The sequence below is a fragment of the Lynx canadensis genome, chromosome C1 (genome assembly GCF_007474595.2).
Source record: "Lynx canadensis isolate LIC74 chromosome C1, mLynCan4.pri.v2, whole genome shotgun sequence".
NCBI lineage: Eukaryota > Metazoa > Chordata > Mammalia > Carnivora > Felidae > Lynx > Lynx canadensis.
The window spans coordinates 191,336,756-191,359,975 of NC_044310.1; the positions used below are offsets into that span (position 1 = coordinate 191,336,756).

The 23,220-nt window shown below is 39.9% G+C and overlaps 1 protein-coding gene across 2 annotated transcripts in view; it reads right to left on the reverse strand.

Annotated features, from left to right (window-relative positions):
* Window positions 1–379: 379 nt before the first annotated feature.
* The window catches only part of INO80D (INO80 complex subunit D), a 73,327-nt gene continuing 50,486 nt past the window's right edge, over window positions 380–23,220 (reverse strand). For both annotated transcript variants that reach the window (XM_030323751.1, XM_030323748.1), the window contains 5 exons: window positions 23,089–23,198; window positions 20,623–20,756; window positions 14,523–14,740; window positions 13,675–13,832; window positions 380–12,554 (listed from right to left, as the gene is read on the reverse strand). In XM_030323751.1, the coding sequence (XP_030179611.1) occupies window positions 11,389–12,554; window positions 13,675–13,832; window positions 14,523–14,740; window positions 20,623–20,756; window positions 23,089–23,198 (1,786 nt within the window). In that variant the 3' untranslated portion in view covers window positions 380–11,388. The remainder of the gene's footprint in view (window positions 12,555–13,674; window positions 13,833–14,522; window positions 14,741–20,622; window positions 20,757–23,088; window positions 23,199–23,220) is intronic.

The window sequence follows — 23,220 nt, forward strand, 5'->3', positions numbered from 1 at the left end:
AAAGAATGTTTCTTCAAGTTTTTTTCTTTTTTTAAACTCTTGGTTATACAGCATGAAGTTCTTCTTATACTTGTGAAGCTATGAAAATGAAGAGAGAAGGGGCTTCTGACTAAATGAAGTAGAAATGCAACTTCTGGTTGCATTTCAAGGTTAGATACCACGTTAAACTCACTTAGGCTTTAACTGATCTATAGCTACTACAAATATTAATCGTTGTTGGTCTAACCATAAAGAACCATGAGTACATCTCCCTGGAGTTCTTGATAAAATACATTAAAATAATTACTCTACTTAAATAACAAAGGGGGGGAATATGTGTGCCCTGGATTTGCAGCTTCTATGTATATCCAGGCAAAGGAAATTATACCCAAAACAAGGCTACTTCACAGCAAGATTTATTAATACATCCAAAAGAAAGAAAGAAAAATCATTTTGTCACACTATATACAGATAATACATACAGTGTTTTATACACATATTACATCAGTTTTTACACAAGAAAAATATACATAAAAATGTAAACTTTTGTATACAAAAACCCTTAAACAAATTAAACAAGGACCAGATAACAAAAGGAGACCAATCCATTATTATTTCATCAAATTTTTAAAACAGTAATACAGTACATTCATTGAGATATATATGGAAAATGTGAGCCATCTCTTCATGTTTAAAGGGAAATTACAAACCAAAAGCCCATCGCCTCCCAAAATGTGGTTCCCACCCCCACCCCCCAGCAATACCATACTCAATGCCATAGATACGCTTTTCCGTTAGAACTGGGCAGCAGGGGGATGGGGGTGGGGGGGTGGGGCTCTTACCCAAACCTGCCAACCTCCTCATCTTGCTCCTATAGTCTGTGCAGAAACGAGTGGCCCCTTAGCTTTTGTGCATATAACTAAGCTTCTAGCCACTATTCATGCAAATAGAAGATTCTCAGTTTGTAAGTTCCCTTTAAGCAGGTTTTTTTTTTTTTTTTTGTAAATAGTTTTAATGTATGGCCTGTTAAACATACTTGTGTGCCAAGGTGAATGAGAACACTGAAAAAGAAGGGCTTTGAGAACCGCTAGTCCTTGCTACCGTGCAGTTACTTGGTAAGAAGAGATTTTACAACTGTGCAACCTGTCACTTACTGGATTCAAAGATGTTACCACCTCACCTCTGATTTCCCACTGCAACTTGGTTTCAATTCACACCTCAGGACTCCAGTTAGTACCATACAATTGCCAAGAGGCTTTCTGTTAAAGGCTGCTTCTGATATCAAGTTCCAGCTAAACTATTCCATGAAATCCCTCAAACCCCAACCTCTCTGTTTTAGTGTTCAGGGGAACTCTCAATCCACTGTTTTTTGTTTTTGCGTTTTTTGTAACGTCTTACAATGGAGGATTGTCCATCTATGTTTATGTTCCTATCTCTGTGAGGTCTTGAAATGTAATCTGCTGCCAACTCATCACAAAATAAAATATTCCACGTTTTTTTCCTTAATAGTCTGTCATTCGGCGTGTCAAATTGATATACTAATGAAAACACCTGAAGTTGTGGGGAATAAGAAATCTATGGCAAGTGCATGCAGACTTGGAGCTCTTTTAAAAAGAAAAAAAAAGTGTCTGGGAAGACCTTTTAAGTAAATAAATGCAAAACATGCTCAAGACAGCTTCAGGAGCGCTGCCTTCCCTCAAAGTTGAATTTTGAACAAGGCAGAATAACAATTAGGTGATATAATTCCCTGCAGCTAGAGAGTAGTTAACTTCCCCCCCAGGCAAAATGATCTCAGTGATCATTACTTATTAATGAAAGGAAGAGGCAGACTGGCGAATTAAGTTGGTCCAGAAGATGGTGGATGACATACACTAATGGAAATGTTAGGATTGCTTTATAACTGAAATAAACAGGCTGGTTTGTGGTACATCTCCATTTGAGAGAGAGGAAAAATGCACAAGGTTCCTCAAGTGAATCTCCAGCTCTCTCTCTCTTTCTCCTATGGGACAGATGGCATTTTAAAAAATGACAGTCTCCCTTTCGGTTAAAAAAAAAAAAAAAAGTAACAATAAAAAGGAAAAGGAAGATAAATAAATAATGTGTGGATGTCTTTAGATGAGACTTTTAAATGTTCTTTTAAATAATTTTCGATAATGTATTTTAAATCATTACATACAACTGCCACTGCAGTGACAATATTCCAGTAGGGGCAGCATTTTGCTAAATGTAAAAGATTGCCATTTAAAACTCATACATATACATGTGTATATACAGTATATCAACACTATTTATATACATATATATCTGGAAAGCAACATTTCATTGCCTTTGAATATCTATATATCCACTCCCACAATATATGAGACATACTGTGTGAGTATATACGAAAGTATATGTACACATGCTCCAACATGTATATATACACTTTTGTCTGTGTGTGCATAAGAGCTTTAAAGGCACAATATATAGGGATGCAAGTGTTGTAGAGAGCTGCAGCAAAGTTAAAACAGAATGTCACCAACGTGAAAAAAAGTCAAGAGGAAATACAGCAAAACTCATTACGTAAGAATTCATTAAAGCAGTTTCATCATGAGTAAAAGGAGTTAGAGAATTCAAGAGGCATATGCGTGCTTTGTACGCTTTCCATGAAAAATGAAAATGGCAAATTTGTGGCTAAAACACAAAGTAAACCAAATTTTTAAGTGACAAATTGATGACGGTAAAGGAGAAAATAAACCTAACACTGTTATCAATTAATAAAATCGTAATTATGTTCTTTGCCAATGTGAGTAAAATGTCCCAAAATTATCTAGGTAAAACTTTCAAATGCGTTTTGTTTGACTCTTGGTTTGCTCGTTTTTGAGACAAAGACGAATGCCCAATCCTCAAAACTACTCTAGAAACTATTACCAAAACTTACATCTTCTGGAAAATTTAAGAGCGTAAGATCTTTAAAAGAAACAACTGAGGAGTTAATGAAATATGCTTAAGCCAAATGCTTCTGGCTAGAAAGGCCATAATGGGGGGGGGGGGGGGAAGTACCAAATGAAGTGTGATGAGAGACTGATTTAGAAGGCAGTGAAAGTCTACGGCCATACCACCCTGAATGCGCCCGATCTCGTCTGATCTCAGAAGCTAAGCAGGGTCGGGCCTGGTTAGTACTTGGATAGGAGAAGGCATGAAGGTGAAGAATAGTGGAACTGGAAAGTAAGAATAGTTCTAGCAGGAATTCACTTATGATAACCATGAACAAGACTATCATCCAAAGGACTTCCGTCTTAGGATGCACTGATAATGTACTCTAGACTGTCACCTCCTCTTGCTTACAGAATAACCCAGAGTTTTCCAGGGACGGATAATCTTGCTTCACAAAGGCTGTTTATCTATTACACACACACATTTAAGGAAATATATGTATATAGCTTTATCTATACACACACATATACATACGTGTATATATAGATTTATACAAATGTATAAATAAACATAATACTTTTCAATCTTTCCATTAACAAGGCAAGTTCACATTCAGCAAAGTGCCACCACATCCCATATACACATCTCTGTACAGATATACACAAAAGGGTCTATTTTCACCCTTCAATCAGGGGGAATTTATTCTAGCAAATCCCATTAACCAGTAACTGAAGGGAGGAGTGGCACCGAAACCAACCCCCTTCTTTCATTTGCATGCATATGTACAAGAAATATGCAGATTTTTTTTTTTTTTAATCCATAAAGCAAGAGTGAATGAAACTGGGAGATGCAGAAATACAACTATAAAAGGAACGACATGTAAAGCTCTCCTAGGTCTTGACTATACCTAAGATGAATGAGGCTTCAAAGAGAACTACAAATTCAGGTGTAGTATCAGGAGTTGTTTTGACATATTTCAAAGTACATGATTTTTTTTTAATATTAAATATAAATGTGATTGGAGCACTTAATAACAACTCTAGTTTGGGCTATCTGAGACCATCAGATACTCCAGTAATTAATGTATGGCAAAATGACAAAACTCAAACTATAGGAATGTATCTTTTTTAAATTCCCTATGAATCAGGTAAAAGTCAAGGGTAGCATAATTTTTCCTGTAACCAAAATACGGGGGCTGGGGGCACACTCACTTCATAAGTAAGAGCACAAATGAGTAAAAAAAAAAAAAAAAATTTTTTGATTTTTGGAGATAACTAAAATCATCCCAGCTTTGAAATATGCATGGTGAAATGATCCCACCAACTCTTTCAACAAAGCAGTCCCTTCAAAAAATGGCATTCTTTAAAAAGAGCCTATACTTTCCTTAACTTTACCAAGAAAAGATGTTCAAGATTTTCTAACTTAGAATATGAAGAGATCTATTATTAACATAAAGAAAGGTTCAACGGATCTGGTCCCATCACCCCAGTAGATAAACACAGCTCACGTCTGGGTTTGCATCTCTCTCTCTCTCTTTCTCTCTCTAATTTTTATGCTCAAAGGTGAGAGGCTGGTCTTAGAACCTGCTGTTTCTCACGTCATTTTAAAAACATAGCGTAATATATAAGTTAATCAAAAGTTAAAAGAAAATGCACATGATATCAGAGATAGCCTTTTAACATAAGATAGCATAATGAAGAATTTGGTGTATTTATACTACGGAGACAATGAGAAAATAACTCTGATAGCCCCCTCTAAATAGTCATATTTCTACAATACATTCTGTTACCTTCCTCTATTTTCACCTAAGCACACATTCACCTCTCCCACACACGTGCCCCCCCAATGTATATTTTTGCATGTGTGTAAAAACACAGACAGAGACATGCACACGAGTAATTTAATTCTATTTTTAAGTCACAGTGGGAATTCCTTAGTGAGGAGGGATAAAAAGTTCCTGAATAAGACACTGAGAACATCTAGACTTATTATTTTCTCTATTTTACTTCCCAACTTACAGAATAAACTGTAAATTAAAGAATAAATCCATAGGAAATAAAGGAGGTCTTAAAAACTTAAGTTTACAAATTCCAGCTACAGTAGTTGGGAGCTTTGCTTGATCTATGTATTTCTATTTACCCTGTAACTAAGCTTCTAGCCATCTGAAGTGTAAACCACAGATCAGTTACTAAAGAAACACGACGCCCAACAGTTCTATGAGCAGTAATAAATGGTCTAAAGGTGTTCTACGTTTTGAGGCCCCAGGATATCCTTTTATTTTATATATCTGCAAGGTAGCAAAGGATAGCTATACACCTTGACACGGCAGAGATCCAGTGTAAAAAGGTGCTTCACTAGTTTGTTTTGTCAAAAAAAAAAAAAAAAAAAAAAAAAAAAGCTCATATATAATTTTTTAAGCTATTAAAACACATAGGCAACATAATTCATTACACTCAATACAGCTTTAGTATAAAACTTATAATTTATGAGGTGATGTTAATAGTATAAATTAATATACCTTTTCTCTTAAAATCTACAATAAGTATTCTGAAAGCTCATCGGGGAAGGAAATTTTTAAATAAAACTTTTAAAGCTGTGCGTGGTGGGAAAGGACTGTTTGCTGAAGCGGAGGAGAGCCTGAAGGAGAAAAGGAAGAGTCCTACGCAAGACACGGCGGGCTATGAAACCAAATGTTTTCTTTCTTGCGCTCTCTTCAATGGTGAGTCACCTTTAGTTTCTTTTAAAACTATTTTCTTATTTTAAAAACTGCCCTAATTTCCACAAGGAATCCCTGAGACATACTCAACACTGTACAGCGAAAAGAACGATCACTGTGCCGAGGAACTGATTCCAACCCTTCTGAGCAGATGAAGACAATGTTCCAAGCACCAGATTTCCTGTCACTTCCACGCTAATCTGCTGGAGCCCACTGGGCCCGAACCAGGCAGGGTGGAGTCCTTTCAGGGCAAATCAGTCTAGTCCCCGAGCAAAAGCAATGGTGTGGCGTCTAGCTGCACTGGAACCTTCAGCACTGCATACTGACATTTTTTCCAAGGGGAACTTTGGGTGCATCTAGAGCTTACTTCAGTGGTCCCCAGCTTAAACACACAAGTAAGAACAAACGAAAAGTCAAGAGGCAGCTTCTAGTACTCTCAGGCCACGATCAGGACAGATCAGGCTGTACGTGTGCATACTTGAGAACTGGGGGCAGGCGGAGGCAGGCAGGCAGGAGGGAAGAGGGGAGGAAAGCTGGGCTGCCCTACAGAGCTTACCAAGAGTTAGAAAGCTTTTCTCTTGCAACATTCTTTTTCAGACTCAACTTTAGATCACCAAAAAACTCCGCCACTCAAAGTAGTCAGACATTCCCAAGACTTGGGAACCTAGTTTATGGTCAAGAAAGTCACACCAAATTTGCTCTCTCTCCGAAATGCCACGTGTCCTTTATTGGCTCTGTTGATCACCGTGCAGAGAGGGGAAAGCTGACAGAAATCAGAGGTGAAGGGAACGAGAATTTTTGCTATTGAGAAATGAGGCTAAGTCGGCCCCGCAATTTTTGCATTAATGACACTGGCTACTAGGAGACAGAATTATTCACTTGTGTTTTAGGTTTTCTTTCCTAACTCACTAGTCAGGGGGAAATGCTTAACAGATACCCAAATATGTTCTTCACTGGTATTTTATGTCAAATTTTTTGAAAGATAGCATTTAAAATGTTACTTTAATCTACTAAACATGGATTCTTGTTCCCTCCAGGGTATGATATTGGAACACTTATAAGGCTCAAGATATTAAGAAGTCATTAAACTGTTTTACCTTTCTATAGAATGCCAGTGAAGATTCCGTATTTTCAATGTATTGCGAGAGGGGGAAAAAAATCGATGTTCTATCACATGTATACTTCTACCTCCCACCTCACCAAGAAATGTATTTCTCATCGGGAAAAAAAATGCTTGGAGTGATGTAGGTGTTAGTGACGGTTTAAAAGATACAGATGAAGACTGTTCAGTATGACTACATTTTCTTTTAAGGAATCCTTTAAACTGCCTCATTCAACTGCAGAGTTCTGCTGACCATTTAGAAGACCACTGGATCAGATTATTCCACATAAGACAGATTAAAAACACAACTTAGTAGAATGTTAAAAGGCTAAAAAGAAAGAGGTTGAAGAACCTGAAAACTAGCTACCTAAAAAAAAATTTTTCAAATGCAGTCGAAACTGATTAAATAATTAGTTTAGTGTTATCAATATCTTCATCTTTTTGCAATACCAGTCCACAACAACCTACTGAACTAACTCGGAGAAAGGGCGACCGCCTCAAACACTGCTGATGCAGCCCCAGAACCCCTCGCAAGGGGGCAGGAAGGACGACAAACGTAAGGGCGCAAGTTAACAACGAACTGAATGGAAGGGGGTGTGCTTGGTTGGCTCAGTCGGTAGAATATGCGACTTGTGTTCTCAGGGTTGTGAGTTCGAGCCCCATGTTGGGTGTGGAGCCTACTTAAAACACAAAAAACTGAATGGTATATTGGTCAACAGAAACAGAAATTCTTTCACCTAAGAAGAAAGGTTACAGATCGGGCACGTATCACAGACACCGTTTCCTTCCAAATCAAAGCACTCTCTTTGCCTCTGGGTTGCGATGGTGGCCTGAGAACGAGCTCTGATAAGGAATAGCTTTTAGTGTTAGTCACAGAAAGTGAGGAGGCTTAGCTCGCAGTTGAGACATTGGGCTTATCGAAGAAATAAATGGGCTTATTGAAGAAATAAATCTTATAAATAATTATTTGGCAAAGATAAAGGATTAGCTTTCTTTAGCCTGACACCACTCAAGACAGTAACTACAATCTTAAGGAAAAGAAAACAAAGAAACACATCTTCCAACTTTATCTCCATACCTACTATTTGCTTCTTATGAAATTATAATCTTTTCATGGAGGGACACTAGACACACCGCACTGCCTGCCAGCATGAAATTGCTCAGGAAGTCACTTATAAAGCAGTTCTATCTCACGTGGTAGGTTACTAGAGGGGGAAAAAAAAAATCCTTCACCATATAAGCTTTGTGACGATAATTACAAAATTTTTCCATTGCATAGTCTGTCATTTGGTGGGTTAAGTGTAATTGCTATTTACTATTGTGAATTGTTACTAGCTACATAACCTACGCAGATGTGCAAATTACTAAGCCATTTTTACAGAGAAAAAAACAATGTCTTAAGTACTTTAATTAAAATAATATTAACAATTATGTAGAGAGAGTAAAGGAGAGAAAACACATCTTTTCTTCGGATGCTATAGATCACAGCCAGTGAGTATCATTCGTTAGAATGGACTTCAGATTCTCAGAGCACAGAATGTATCCATTAACTGCAGCAACTCTGTAAATTAAATCACATTAACACAATCTAACTGGCCTTTATAAATGGTCCCAAAGAACTGCAGAAATAGAGTGACCCTTCTCTGCCACTATTTCTGATGAGTTTCACCCTAGAATAAAAAGCTAGCTTCCACCTAATTAGGACCTTACATACAATCTGTTTTTGATTCCAGTATTGCCTTATTATAGTATAGTGTAAGTGCTATTTAAAAGACACTAATTTTCCTGTTTCTGGAGGAAAAGACAATTCATTCCTTCCTCTACACATTAACAGCAAACCTACTACTGATAGACGAGAATTGCTCTATATCAGCTAAAAGAAAAACGTAACAGGTGTCTCTGGGTTCACAGATGTTCTTCTGTCTTCCAAAAAGGGACTCGCAAGAAACCGCAAGGGCAAAGCAAATTGCCAGCTTGGATATTTGTTTTGCAGTAGATGAAATGAGAGGACAAATTTGTTTTTTGCTAATTCCTCAAACCTACACTGGTACTTTCTACGGGTGCCCTTTCTTCAGCTATCACTGTGGGCGTCTAAACAAAAATGAATTTACTCAAAAGTTTTTGGTGTGAAGCTGTAACTGGCAACATTCCTGATCATTTCGTGCCTCCTTATTAGAAAGCAGGAAAGGGCTTTTAAATGCACACAAAACAGAAAATTGCGAACAATAAAATGTGCAACTTACTGCAAACTCAGTTTTGATAACTGAAGAATTTTAAGCAGCTACCACGAGGGACAAATAGCCAGAAAAGTTCAAACCGACTCCCCATGACTTTCCCTTTGCTGTCAAAGAAGGGGGCCGATAAGATAGTGTCCTGCTCTGGTACAACCTTGGATTAGTACACGATGGAGACTAGACCAAATTGCTGGGAATGGACAGTTATCCGGCGAGGATTAGAATGGGAGGCGAAACGACTGGAGCAAACTAAATGACACTTCTGAGCAGAGGTAACTACTCATCATCATTTCATTACAGTACATTAAAATAAAAAAGCTTACTAACATAGGTTCACAGGTGAGAAATATTCAAATTATCTGCTCTCACCGTTCAGAATAGAAATTTATGGTGATACCAAATATAATTTTGCTTTGTGACATAATTTATAATTTAGAAATTTCTCAATCTGCAAAAAAGGCAAAGCTATTAAAAAATAAATCTTCCAATCAATTATCATGATTAAAAAAAAAACTAAATATATTACAAACATATTTTTGGCCCACAAAAAGAAACTTCAATAAATACAAAATAGGGCATATAATGATTTCATACAGTCATGGGACATTTCCCCTCCATAACCTCAGGCGCATGGCATCTGCATAATGCCTGCTGATCACCATCATTCCTTTAAAAAGCAGAGAAAGAAAAGCTTTCAAAAGAAGGGAACTGGTTAGAATTAGCATGGCATAAAGAGAATACATATAGGAAGTAGGAAAATACATCCAAATCTTTACCTATTGAAAAGGAATTCAGATCAAATATTCCCTGACCAATGAATTATTATATCACATCATTAATAGATATGTTCTCTCTACTCATCTTTTAAAATATATATATGTAAATTAGACTAGACTCAGGTATAAATAGCCAATGGTATCTCAGGGGATGGTGAAACTTCTCAGCAAAAGCAGAAGAGTACAGATGACTTTAAAATCTAGTTCCACCCTTGGGAAGGGGGCAGGGGAGAAGGCAGGTAAAAAGAAACCTCACATATTCATTTCCATAGTCACCAACTTACTAAACTACCCAATATAATTTTCAACCCTAAAATCTCGGTACTTTAAAAAAATTTCTGCAGCTTAAATCTAAGTACTTAAATTGTTTTAAAAGTACCAACAGGGTAGGTAAAATTTAGGTCTAATTTCCATATTCTGCTTTGAAAGAAACTTTAAAATGTGTATCCTTCAGATATTACACGTCACTTCACAACTGGCACATTGATTCTACAAGTGTCTTCAACATTTTACAACTCTTACCAAAGAATCACTACTGTAAACATGAAAAATTCAAAAGTAAAAGATGGACCAAGGAGTTCGGAGACTCCATCTTTCCAAACGTATCTGACCTAGCCTGCTTTTCACATCAAAATATGGTCTTTAATTACATCTCGTGAATGTATTCCATGAGAGAGGATGGAGAAACAAACACCTGTCTAAAAAGGCAAAATAACCACCAGACCTCAGAATCTCAGCAACCCTGCAGTCACTCCATGCTTTTTGTGACATCCCCACGGCCCTGACATGAATTCAGCTTCTCGTGTTCTTGGATAACTTAGCGGAAGAGGGTTGTACAATTCACGTCACCAGACCACCACCCTCTCTATTTGGGAAACTTCGTTAATTCGGTGGGAAAGGATGACCAACCTTATTAGGGTTGTGAGACGTGGGAAAGGAGAAGTAAGAGCCTTATTATGCTCGTTAGGAAAGAAAAAAAAAAAAAAAACAGAAAGAAAGAAAGAAAGAAAGAAAGAAAGAAAAAGAACAACCATGGGACAGCTGCTTCCTGCCCTGCACAAAAACACACACATGGGCGCACACATACACACAGGCGGTCAAAAGACTAATAATGTTTTTCTTTTTAATTGAACATGATCACAATTAGGAATGGAATCCTGGCCTCGTGCGGTGTTTAGCAGTTGGCGCTAAGTCAGAGCCTTGATCTGTCCCTACACACCATTTGCTGTCTCTTACACAGGAACTCGATGAACAGGACCATTCTATCTAGAACCACCTCTGTAAAGACCTGGTAATAGAATGGAAAGCATTGATCTGAATACTAGGAAATAGTAAAGGGCACTGGTAATCTGAGGTATCTTCCACTTCTAGGACTTGCTGCTAAAAATCAATTCTATCCAGTCACTGTGCTGAGCCACTAAGGAAACCACTGGGGTAAGAGTGAACCCGCCGGGAGGGAATGAGCACCAGTGCAAAGGAGCACATGTGAACACTGAAGCGAGGTCCACTGCAGGGTTACTTGTTTAACTGGAAAAAGGAGTTCCCCTCTAGTCCCCATCTGTTATTTTTAAAATCTTCTTTAGGAAAAGGGGAAAGGGATGATCAACAGGAAACAAAGATAGAAAACACCAGGTTCCCCACCTGCCTGCAAACACACAGACACGCTCAGTTAGGGGAGGTAAAGGGAGAAGATGCATTATTGGTACTTGTAGCTGTGGCACCTGTTACCGTGAAGCCTGTAGGAGGGGCTATAGAGCTGTGGCTGGGCTGCAGGTCCTTAGGAATGCCACTGTGAGAACTCAGCTGGTGGCCGAAGGCTGCGCTGAACTGAGGGAGTTGCTGCTTGGGAGAGGTGGAGGCCATGAGTTCAGCAGAAGGCCCCATGCCACTGAAGCTGGTCTGCGGTAACCCCGGAAGCACGCTGGAGCTGCTGGGGGTCACGGTGGCGAAGGCAGGCTGTGTGGTCTCTGAGTTCGAAGTGGTGGGTGGCGTGGATAGGGAAGTGGAAAGAAGATGTCCATCTGCGCCAAGAAGGTTGCTAAATGGAGAGGGATCTCCAAGGTTGACAGGGAGATTGCCCCAGTGAGTTCTGGGGTTCACGACTCCTCCAAGTGGCACCTCGAGTTGGGTTGGGAGCAAGTGCTGCGCCATGATGGGCATCTCTGCTGAAAAGGTAGCTGCCATATTATCACCAGAGTAAGATGTTGTGTGGGGAGAGGTGATATGGTCACTGTAGGGAGACGGCACGTGCTCACTATCATAATGGCTTCCATGGGGCGAGGAGTGTGAATGATCACTGCTGTATTGCTGTCGTGAGGTGATTAGGTCATCTGCCTTGCTCAGCAGCTGGGCAGGATGTGGCCTCTGGGAGGCATGGCTGCCATCATGTAGTCCATGAAACTGTCCTGGGAAGGCTCTCTCCCCAAGTGCACTCTGGCTGATCAGAGTGGCAGAAGTAAGGCCGACGTTGGCTGGGGCAGAGAACTGCCCTTGGATCTGCCCTGCCAGGGGTGTAGGTGGGTTAGACAAGGTAGCAGAACGGAGCAGGTTCTCATCCAGCTCTAGACTAGAAAAATTATCATGTACTATGCGCCCATTCAGTAGCTCCCCTAGGTCTGTGTTTACTTCTCGGCTCAAGGACTGAATTCCTGAAGCTCCAGTACCTGTGGAGAACACCCCTATTCCTCTCTCTGACAGCTCCTGGACTGGCACACCATCTGACTGGGTAAGTACCCCAATGGTACTCAGGCACTCAAGAGAAGTGACAGCCTGCAAGGCCCGCTCAAGTTCCTCGGCCTCTTCGGTAGTTGGAAGAAGGTCTCCGTTCTTTCCTGAGCAAAACAAAAGCCGTCAAGAGAATCAGCAGAGTCGTTACGTATGCCATACCACAAAAATCCTCCATTGGAATTATCTGTAACAGTATTCTGTTAAAGAGAGGCCCCACGGAAAAGGGAAGCTTCCAGGGACTAGACTGGAAAGAAAGAGTGAGAGAGTAGTCTGCAGGACAGGCCTGAGAGGTCAAGCTGTCCTGCAGCCTGTATCTTCAGTTTACTTACAGCAGTGTCTAAACCAAGCTAGCCAAAGCGTTAAATTCGTAAGGATTCTTCTAAGCATTACCGACTTAAAATGTATGGTGGCCGTCTGATTACACATGTTTTTACCTGAAGTTATGTCAAAATCATTACAATAGAAAATATATCATATTGGTTCGGACTGGAGACAAAAGGCCATGCAAGAGTCCCCTCGGTGCTTCTGCTCTTGAACTCTCTGCTCCAGCAGGAGGGCGGCCATAGAAGACGGGAAAAGAGACAGGCGGCGCACCCGGGAGCCGAGCACTCACTCGCACTCAGTCCTCTCCAAAACGCTTCTGTGTTTCCCGCTAGTCCTGCTCCCCTCATGCCAGTTTTCATGAGAGGAAAGCCTGGGGGCTGCCACTGACTTCGTCTCCAACATTAAACATTTCTAGAGTTAGGAACTTGACTAGTCACCAGAAAAATATCCAGTTTTTAATGGTGAAAGAAACTTTCTAAGGGCATAAAAGGTTTTCCCTGAAAGCACCACAGAACTGGTGGGATTAAAGCAAACTTCGTTTTAGAAAAGTGCACTTCAACTCAAGTACAGGGTGGGGTATTGGAATAGGACGAGTTCTAAAAGCCTTCAGTAAACTCAAGTTTAAGATGTTTTTGTTGAAAAATAGAGTAAAATGACTCATTTTAAAGGGACAAAGTTAACAACCTAACAGTTGAATGATCAACCTACTAAGCCTATTAATTTGGCTAGTTGGACAAACCGCACTCCTTACCTTCTGAAAGCAGGGTAAAATCGATTTAGCAGGGTTGCATTTTCTAATTACGGTGGAAGACACTGCGTGTGAGGAGGAATACTTCACAAACGCTATTTCCCTTTTTAAAAATTCATTCAGCCTTCTTGAATCAAAAAATTGAGCCATACCTTCAAAAAAATCAAAATCTTGTAAGTCATCAGGCAGCCGTGGCAGGACATCTGAAAAGTCCTCCTGGTTCAATTCCAAGTCATGTGGAATGTCAGTGATCTCATTGGCAATGTCGTCCGGCAACTCATCAGCACTCAGCTCCGGCGTGGATGGGCTCCTGTGGAAGAGGACACAGTTGGCCCCATCACGCCCCTTATCCCTTCACACCAGTGTCCCCAAGACACATTCGTCAAATGTGAAAATGGGAAATCCTAGCTTAAAATGTCTCCTTTTCCTACTTCCAGAAAAGGAAATTTACAAGCAAAAGGAAGACCTGACCATACTCAGTCACATAGCCCCAAAATCTTCACCCATGTAGGAAGAGAAGGCAACCGTTTCGAGATAGCTTTACCTCACATTAGTAGAACAAATCACAATTTTGTGCATTGAGTGTGTCTTAATACTTTTTAGAATTTCAAGTCTAGTCAAATAGTAATTTTTAAAAAGTGAAATGGACAGATAAGACTGAAATGTCTAGCTGAAACAGAAGCCTCATTCGACTGGTCAAAATGCTTAACTCCTGCCAAAATCAGTAAGGTATCAGATTTCTGACGGAACATTTCTGTCGAAACATATATGGAATTTCTGCTAAAGCAGAAAAATCTGAGGGCAGACAATTAAATTCTCAATTTCAGCATCTGCTTTCTGTGTTACAGTCAAAAACTTTATTTCAGATCTCACCCAGTCAGATATTTGGTAAAAATTACATTGAAGACTACAAGGTCTAGGCTCATCTATCGAATGGCTTCGGTGGCTGAGCTGCAACGCTACAGAGATGATGCTAGGTGTTGTGAGAAGCATCACTGACCGGATCTGAGCGGTCTCCACTGGCAGTGAGACGCTGGTGGGCATGCTGAGGTTCCCTTGGGGGACTGCAGGGGGAATGGGTTTTTGGGGTCGACGAGGTCCACGCCGTCTCTTCTTCTTGTGTTTTTTGGTAAGTGCAGGAGGCTTGGTTTTTTTCCTGGGTTTCCTCTGCTGCTGGTGCTGAACTTTACGGGAGCTATCTCCTCTCAAGAAATTATCCTTTGAAATGAACAAATGGGTATTTTTAAACTGAGAATGTTTGGGAAAAGCCTAAGAGCTATCTCTTAACATTCTATAGAATGCCTAAAACATACTGTATACCTACAGCAAATATAACCCTAAGTAAATGAGTAAAAAATTCATTTTTTTAACTTAGTTCAAATTAATCCAAATCAATACATACAGTTCACCCCACATTTAAGGACACTGTGAGATTTTGGCAGGCCGAGAGGGAGGTGTGGGTGGGTAGAAGGGATAGGGAAAAAAAAAAAAAAAAAAAAGACACTGTGATAGGTGCTGTAGTGTTTAAAAAAAAAAAAACAGAATGAATGAAATGTAATTGCATTCTCAAAAGAACTTACTCTTTCATGGAAAGAACAACAATATAAGTATATATAAATACAGTACAGAGAAAATAGGGCAATAATGGCATAAATACCTTCCATGCATGTACAAAAGGAAAATCAATTACTTTTAGTTTTGTGGGATTAAAAGATAAGTAGGATTTTAAGTCACTGGGGTAAGGGGAAGATCATTCTATAGCAATGACACTCACAAGACAAAACAGCAAATAATTGGGTATGACTGGTGCTTGGGGTATGGTGTAATGGAGGATGGAACATAAAAAGTAAGCTGTAAAGAAGTTGAGGACCAGATCACGTACGACTTTGATTACCATGTTCAGGATTTTCAGCTTCATTTTATAGGCAATGGGAAATGATTTTTGATGAAAGGAGTAACACAACTTGACAAATGCTTTAAAGGGATTCAGAACACTGGCAGCAATGAAACAGACAAGGCAAGAGAATGGAGGTATTATTTCCAATCAGAGGGCCATTTCAACAGTCAATACAAGATAAATGGCTACGGGCAATGTGAGTGGGAATGGAAAAGCAAGGCTCTGTAGGGACAGAATTCTCAAGATGTGACAGCTCCTTGGATGAAGGGAAGAACACTCTAACACGTCTCTCTAGGGTTTCTAGGTTGGGAGACTGTTAGATGATACCATTAGTTGGAACAGAGCACACAGCAGAATATGGACTCAGAAGAGAAGTTAAGGAATTCAGCTTGGCTCCCATATAATTTGAGGTACGAAGATGTCCCAGGAGATAGAGGAGGAAATGGTATGAGGGATAAAGAAAGGGATGGAGATGTAGCCTCAGAAATCATGACACCGTAAAAGCCCTTCAAGTAATTTACATGGACCAGGGAGACAAGGTAAAGAGAGAAGACAAAGGGACCGCAGCTTTATATAACTGCTGCTACTCACTTGAGTGAACAAGGTAAGAACCAGCAAGGAGGAACAAGAGATTAACAACAGAACCAGCTTTCTTCATCGGCCACCCTTCAATCTGAATACTGCATTTCATCAGTTCCAAGGTACATTTTAGTATCTCTGCAACTGGGCTGCAACTGCTGTTGGCCTGGTGATGGTCATTATAGTTGGCATGGTCTACGTATGTGCGAGGGTGACAACAGTTCTTTGTACCGTCACTGTTTGACTCAAGGCATGTGCATTGTTGGTTTCACATGAAGAGGGAAAACTGTTGTTTGTACAAAAGCACGAAGAGTAGCTGAGGGCATAAAACTCATTAGTGAAGCAGATACTCATTGAAGAGCTGACCGCAATTCCTTTTTTTTTTTTTTTTTTTTTTTTTTGCAAAGCAACAACCAAATGAGAAAGGAAAATAACCACAAAGTAGACAAAGCTGTATCAAAGATGATGATGTAGAAACTACCTCCTTTTCTATCTCAAGTAATTCAGTTGAAACCAGGAGTATTAGAGAAGATAAAAATCTATGTCTAACTAAGCCTAAAGAAGCTATTTTGATACATACAAAACAAAAACTGCAAAAGGGGCGCCTGTGGCTCAGTCAGTTAAGCATCCAACTCTTGACTTCCGCTCAGGTCACAATCTCAGTCATGAGATCAAGCCCGACATCGGACTCTGTGCTGAGCATGAAGCCTGCTTGGAATTCTCCCTCCGTCCCTCCTCTGCTCACGTACTCTCTCACTCTCTCTCTCTCTAAAATAAATAAATCAACTTAAAAACAAAAACAAAAATTTTAAGTGGTAAGAAGTGTACTGTGCAGCATTTTTAAATTTCTTGGTGGTATACAAAATAGTGATTTTTACAACTGAAAGTATAAATCCAGGAAATCTAAAAGAAGTTTAACACTAGCTACATACTTGAATCTAAACACAATTACAGGGGCTCCTGGGTGGCTCAGTCAGTTAAGCATCCAACTTCAGCTCAGGTCATGATCTCACGGTCCATGAGTTTAAGCCCCGTGTCGGGCTCTGTGCCGACAGCTCAGGGCCTAGAGCCTGCTTCAGATTCTGTGTCTCCCTCTTTTCTCTGCCTCTCTCTCTCTCAAAAATAAACATTTAAAAAAAATCTTTAAAAACAATTACACACTAAAGTCACAAGTGTACAAATTTATAAAACAAACAAACAAAAAAACAAAGAAAGGCTGTTTCCTAGCCTCTAATAGTCCTTTTTAGCTCAATACTTGAGGTCTACTTTTATCGTATCCATCATTTAATTCAACAAATAGTAACTAAGCAGCCACCAGTACCCACCAGGATGCTAGGCATCCATCCAGGCTTTCCCTCTAGGACCAGCAGAGACGTTAAGCAGGAGAGTCTGTCCAGCTCAAGATACACCAGTCCTACTCATAAGACACTCCAGTACCACCTGGTTCTAGTTCTAGGTGTGTGTCTTATTCTCCTAAGCTTGTGCAGCCCGGCAATATTCTTGGTAATGTGCCAGGCAGTCCCCACAGAACTGCTCCAGAATGAGGCCCTGCCATGCTCTTGGTAGTCCCCCACGAAGCTCCCCCACAGAGGTGGCGCCCCTATGCCTTAGCGGCTTTCCTAATGCCAACTGTTCACTGTCTCCACTATTTGCAAACACTCTTCACTCTCAACTTTCTCACTGCCTCATTCTACTTCCGTGCCAGGATGCTGCATTTACCAACTTACCATCTGCTGTCTGGTCTCATAGCCATTGAATAACATGTTCTGTGTCACAGCCTGGATGTCCTGTAGCTTCAGCTTCTACCAATGACTGTCCTGTCCAGCGTTTGAGTCTAATTCTGAATCTCAACCTCTCCCGGCCATGCGTCTAACTATCCAACAATCACTTATTGAGCATCTTTGTTCTAAGCACTGGGGATACAGCAATGGACAAAAAATGTTCCTGCCTTTGTAAAGTTATGTTCTAGTAAAAGGATACTGACAATAAATAAAATAGTAAGTAATACAATGAGACAGACATAAATGTTAGGAAGAAAAATAAGGTACAGTCTGAGGATAAAAAGTGACTGGGCAGAGAGGAAGTGGAAGGCTTCTTTGATGATGTGACATTTGATCAGAAACCCGAATGAAATGAAGGAGAGAGGCATGTAGAAACCAAGGAAAAGAACATCCTAGGAAAAGAGAAAAAAAACAAGTGCAAGGCCCACGAGGTGAGAGCATACTTCAAGGGTTCAAGAAACAGCAAGAAGGCCAATGTTGCTGAAACTCTGGAAGTAAGGAGAGGGTACAAGATGAAGCTGGAAAAATTACAAGGGCCAGATCAGGAAGTCTCATAGGCCGTGATAAGAATGTTAGATTTGGAAAAAAAAAAAAAAAAAAAATGTTAGATTTGATTGTAGATGTGCTGGAAAGCCATTGGAAGGTTTTGACCAGGGAACTAAAGTGACCACAAGTGCATCCTCTAAAAGGCCTCTAGGGGCGTCTGGGTGGCTCAATGGGTCACTTAAGTGACTGGCTCAGGTCATGATCTCACGGCTCGTGAGTTCAAACCCCGTGTCGGGCTCTGCGCTGGCAGCTCGGAGCCTTGAGCCTGCTTCGGATTCTATGTCTCATTCTCTCTCTGCCCTTCCCCTGCTTGTGCTCTGTCTCTCAAAAATAAATAAATGCAAAAAATAAAAAAAATTTTTTTTAAATAATAAAAGGCTTTTATAAGACATTCTGGAAAATGTAAAATTACAGGGACAGGAAAACATCAGTGGAGATACTTAGGGGTAGACTACAGAGGGGTAGCACAAGAGAATTTGGGGGGATTGACAGCAGATCTTGATTATGGTGGCGGTTATAGGGATGTATGCACTGTCAATCTCACAGCATTGTGCACCCAAGAGTGGATTTTACTGCACATAAACTCAAAGGAAGTGGGACACACACAGCCTACTCGGACTGCTGTGTGAACAGGACATCTGGGTGCAGATAAGAAGGGGGCAATAAGAAGGAGACCAATTAGGAGACTATTACAATAATCCAGACCAATTCGAGAGCAGAATGGTAGCAGTGGAGTTGGCAAACGTGTCCGGATTCAAGACAGTTTGAAAGTAGAGCCAAGAGATCTGCGTAGGTTTTATCACCCAGTATTAAGTCTCTCACTGGGGGACTGATGGGGTACAAACGTTGCTATACTCAGACGTAATCTTTAACTTACAACAGTCCTTGTGACACATTTAGCTGGTGGCAACACCAGGATCATAGCCTTAGACTATGAGGTCCTGGTCCAATGGCCATTCAGTTACCCTGCTGCTCCCCTGAAACTGTAAAATGCTTGCAGAGGGAAAGAATTGTCTTACTCAGCTTTTTCACACATATACCTTGCACACTACCTTGCAAATAGCAGAACTCAGCAAGTATCTAGGTAAAAGTAATAAAAATGCACTTTTTAAAAATAATGATGTATGGGGCGCCTGGGTGGCGCAGTCGGCTAAGCGTCCGACTTCAGCCAGGTCACGATCTCGCGGTCCGTGAGTTCGAGCCCCGCGTCGGGCTCTGGGCTGATGGCTCAGAGCCTGGAGCCTGTTTCCGATTCTGTGTCTCCCTCTCTCTCTGCCCCTCCCCCGTTCATGCTCTGTCTCTCTCTGTCCCAAAATAAATAAAAAACGTTGAAAAAAAAAATTTAAAAAAAAAAAAAATAATGATGTAATTCAGATAGTCCACTAATTCAGACTTACCTCTCCTTCCAAATTACTCTGAATTAATTAGGGCTTATGATACTAGCATGAACAGAAGCAATAGTTAAGTTCAATAGAATTATAGAAAGGGTTGGCTTTTGGCCGAAATCTTATCAAATATCCAAGACATTCACAGAATTGAATATAAAAAAGCAAAAATCTAAAGAAATGGGGCGAAGAAAGCTTGAAAAATCTGTTAAGTGTAAGAAAATGTACCTTAAGGCAAAGACAGGTATAGAATAAGGATAGATAATAAACAAAATAACTATATGTTAGTAACTACTAAATACCTTCTAGAATAGTTTTTTTTTTAACTTATTTTTAATTTATTTTTTGAGAGAGAGAGACTGGGTGCATGTGACTGGCCCACCCAGGCACCTCTAGGACAGGTTTTTTTTTAATTTCTTTTTTAATGAGGCTATGAAGGGACACCTGGGTGGCTCCGTCAGTTAAGGATCCAACTTTTGATTTTGGCTCTGGTCACGATCTCACAGTTCAAGAGATTAAGTCCCACAGTGGACTCTGTGCTGACAACAGGGAGCCTGCTTCAGATTGTCTTTCTGCCCCTCCCCTGCTGAAGCTCATTTTCTCTCTCTCTCAAAATAAATAAATAAGCATTATTAAAAAAAAACAAAACAAAACAAAAAACACCCACTCTTTAAAAACAATAATAAAAATTTAAAAATGAAGCTATGAAATTTACTCAATGGGTCATGACAAGTATGTTTACATATTATATATTACATTATATTACATTACATTATATGATATGATATGACATGATATATGATATTTTATATATTTACATACAGTTTGTACCAAGTCACAAAATATTTTCTACTGTGGACTGCTATCCAAAGTTTGAAAGTCTCTGCTGCCGAAAATAAAATCTGAACTCACCATTTTTTTGGCATGTTCTTCACACAGAGGGGTCTGGTGTGTAATGTCAAACACGGGCACAGAGCACTGCTGTCCGTCTGCAAACTTGGCCGTGCAACTTGAGAAAAGCTGCTGAGAGCGGTTCAAGAGGATATCTGTGTTTTTCAAAGTTAAGAATGTAATACACTGAAACTCAAATTACTTTTTAAAATTTGTATATAAAATCTGCTTCTTCCCTTATGTTTAGCAAGTAACACATTTTCTTATCTATAAAAGCTAAAGAATGAACCCAACTACTGATGTGGGAAAATGGTAATTGTTGAATTTATCGGAAGATAAAAGAGTCTGTTTTGCTAAAGGGCTCCTAATAGGTGTCTCTTTAATAGCCTTTCTGATTTTTGTTATTTGGAAAAAGGAGGGTCATTTAAGTCTTCACACACTATTAAAAGTTGCACTATAATGGTAAAAAAAAAAAAAAAAAAAAAAAAAAAACTTTAAGGAAAACTTTTTGCATACAATCCTCAGTGAGAATGGGGCACCTGGGTAACTCAGTCGGTTAAGTGTCCCAACTTCAGCTCAGGTCATGATTTCCTGGTTCATGAGTTCCAGCCCTGCAGCCAGCTCTGTGTTGACAGCTCAGAGTGTTGACAGCTCAGAGTGTGGAACGTGCTTCAGATTCTGTCTCAGTCTACCACTGCCCCCCCCCCCACTCACCCTCTGCTCTCTCTCTCTCTCTCTCAAATACAAATATTCTTTAAAAAGAATAAAAATTTTAGGGGCGCCTGGGTGGCGCAGTCGGTTAAGCGTCCGACTTCAGCCAGGTCACGATCTCGCGGTCCGTGAGTTCGAGCCCCGCGTCAGGCTCTGGGCTGATGGCTCAGAGCCTGGAGCCTGTTTCAGATTCTGTGTCTCCCTCTCTCTCTGCCCCTCCCCCGTTCATGCTCTGTCTCTCTCTGTCCCAAAAATAAATAAACGTTGAAAAAAAAAAACAATTTTTTTTTTAAAAAAAAGAATAAAAATTTTAATTATATTTTAATTCTAAAAAACTCATCGATCCAAATTTGGATTTTTCATTTAGCATGTCCAACACAAAACTCAAACTTACAACTTATGAAAACTTACTTTTAGATCAAAACCATACCATTAAAATTAGAACATCAGTTTTATTTATTTTTTTTTTTAATAATGCTTTTACTTTTATTCTTGAGAGAGACAGAGCGTGAATTGGGGAGAGGCAGAGAGAGAGGGAGACACAGAATCCAAAACAGGCTCCAGGCTCTGAGCTGTCAGCACAGAGCCCGACGTGGGGCTTGAATTCGGGAATGGTGGGATCATGACATGAGCCGAAGTTGGATGCTTAACTGACTGAGCCACCCAGGCGCCCCAGAACATCAGTTTTATATCATAAACATTTTTTTTTAATTTTTTTTTTCAACGTTTATTTATTTTGGGGACAGAGACAGAGCATGAACGGGGGAGGGGCAGAGAGAGAGGGAGACACAGAATCGGAAACAGGCTCCAGGCTCCGAGCCATCAGCCCAGAGCCTGACGTGGGGCTCGAACTCACGGACCGTGAGATCGTGACCTGGCTGAAGTCGGACGCTTAACCGACTGCGCCACCCAGGCGCCCCTCATAAACATTTTTAAGCATCCAAACTTTGAGCCCCTGGCTACATATTCTAAGACTTATTTTATACCTATCAAGAAAGTACCCTTCTTTCTGTTTTTCCTTTTTGCTTTTATAGTTAAGGCGATTTATAAAACTACATAGAAAGTGATGCTGAAAAAGTGAAAATTTAATCCCAAGAACAGAAAGGAAGGCAAAAAGTCAAAGACAATAAAGAACAAGTAACTGCTACTGTATAATTTTTTTAAATGCTACTCAATTTTAGATGTTTAATAAAACTGAAAATAGTAAGACTTCATAACCAGCCTGAATGAAACCCTTTTACCACAGGTTTCCTTCTAGTATATTCTGTCTTAATGTATCTTTTTTCCCAGTCAGTGAAGTTCATCCTTCCTTCATTTCAAATCAGCACTGTACCCAACACAAATAGCAAACTATTCCCAGAGCAAAAGGCACACTGTAAAACTGTATAACTTTCTTGGAAGATTAAGAACAGTTTTTGAATAATATGATTTGATTTTTCCATCAATTGAGTGTTATATATAGTTGCTTCTTACAAGCTACTTAAGAGGCACCACAAGAACCAGAATTCTGTTAACAAAATTTAATCAAGTGCCAGCCACTGGAAGAATCTGCTACTTGCTATCGATTTTGCCAATTTTGATGTAATTCTTGAAAAAGAATCACAATGATGTAAGCAGAAAAAAAGTATCCAAAAGACATCATGAAAATTAGAAGTTACATAAAAATTATTTTGAACATCAAATAGTTATGATTTCAAAAGTCATTCACGTGGCTTAAGAATGAAATATGAACCCGAATGAGTTCATACTTTTATGCCCACTCAATTAAGAGGATACGTTGGAAACAATGTCTGGTGAATGGAAGGGCTTTGTTAGGGCACTGTTCACCCTTCACGGTTCCACTGCATGCTGCTGGTTCCACCTCCCTCAGCTTGGTCCGGCTTATGCTAAGGAAGGAAAAACACATTA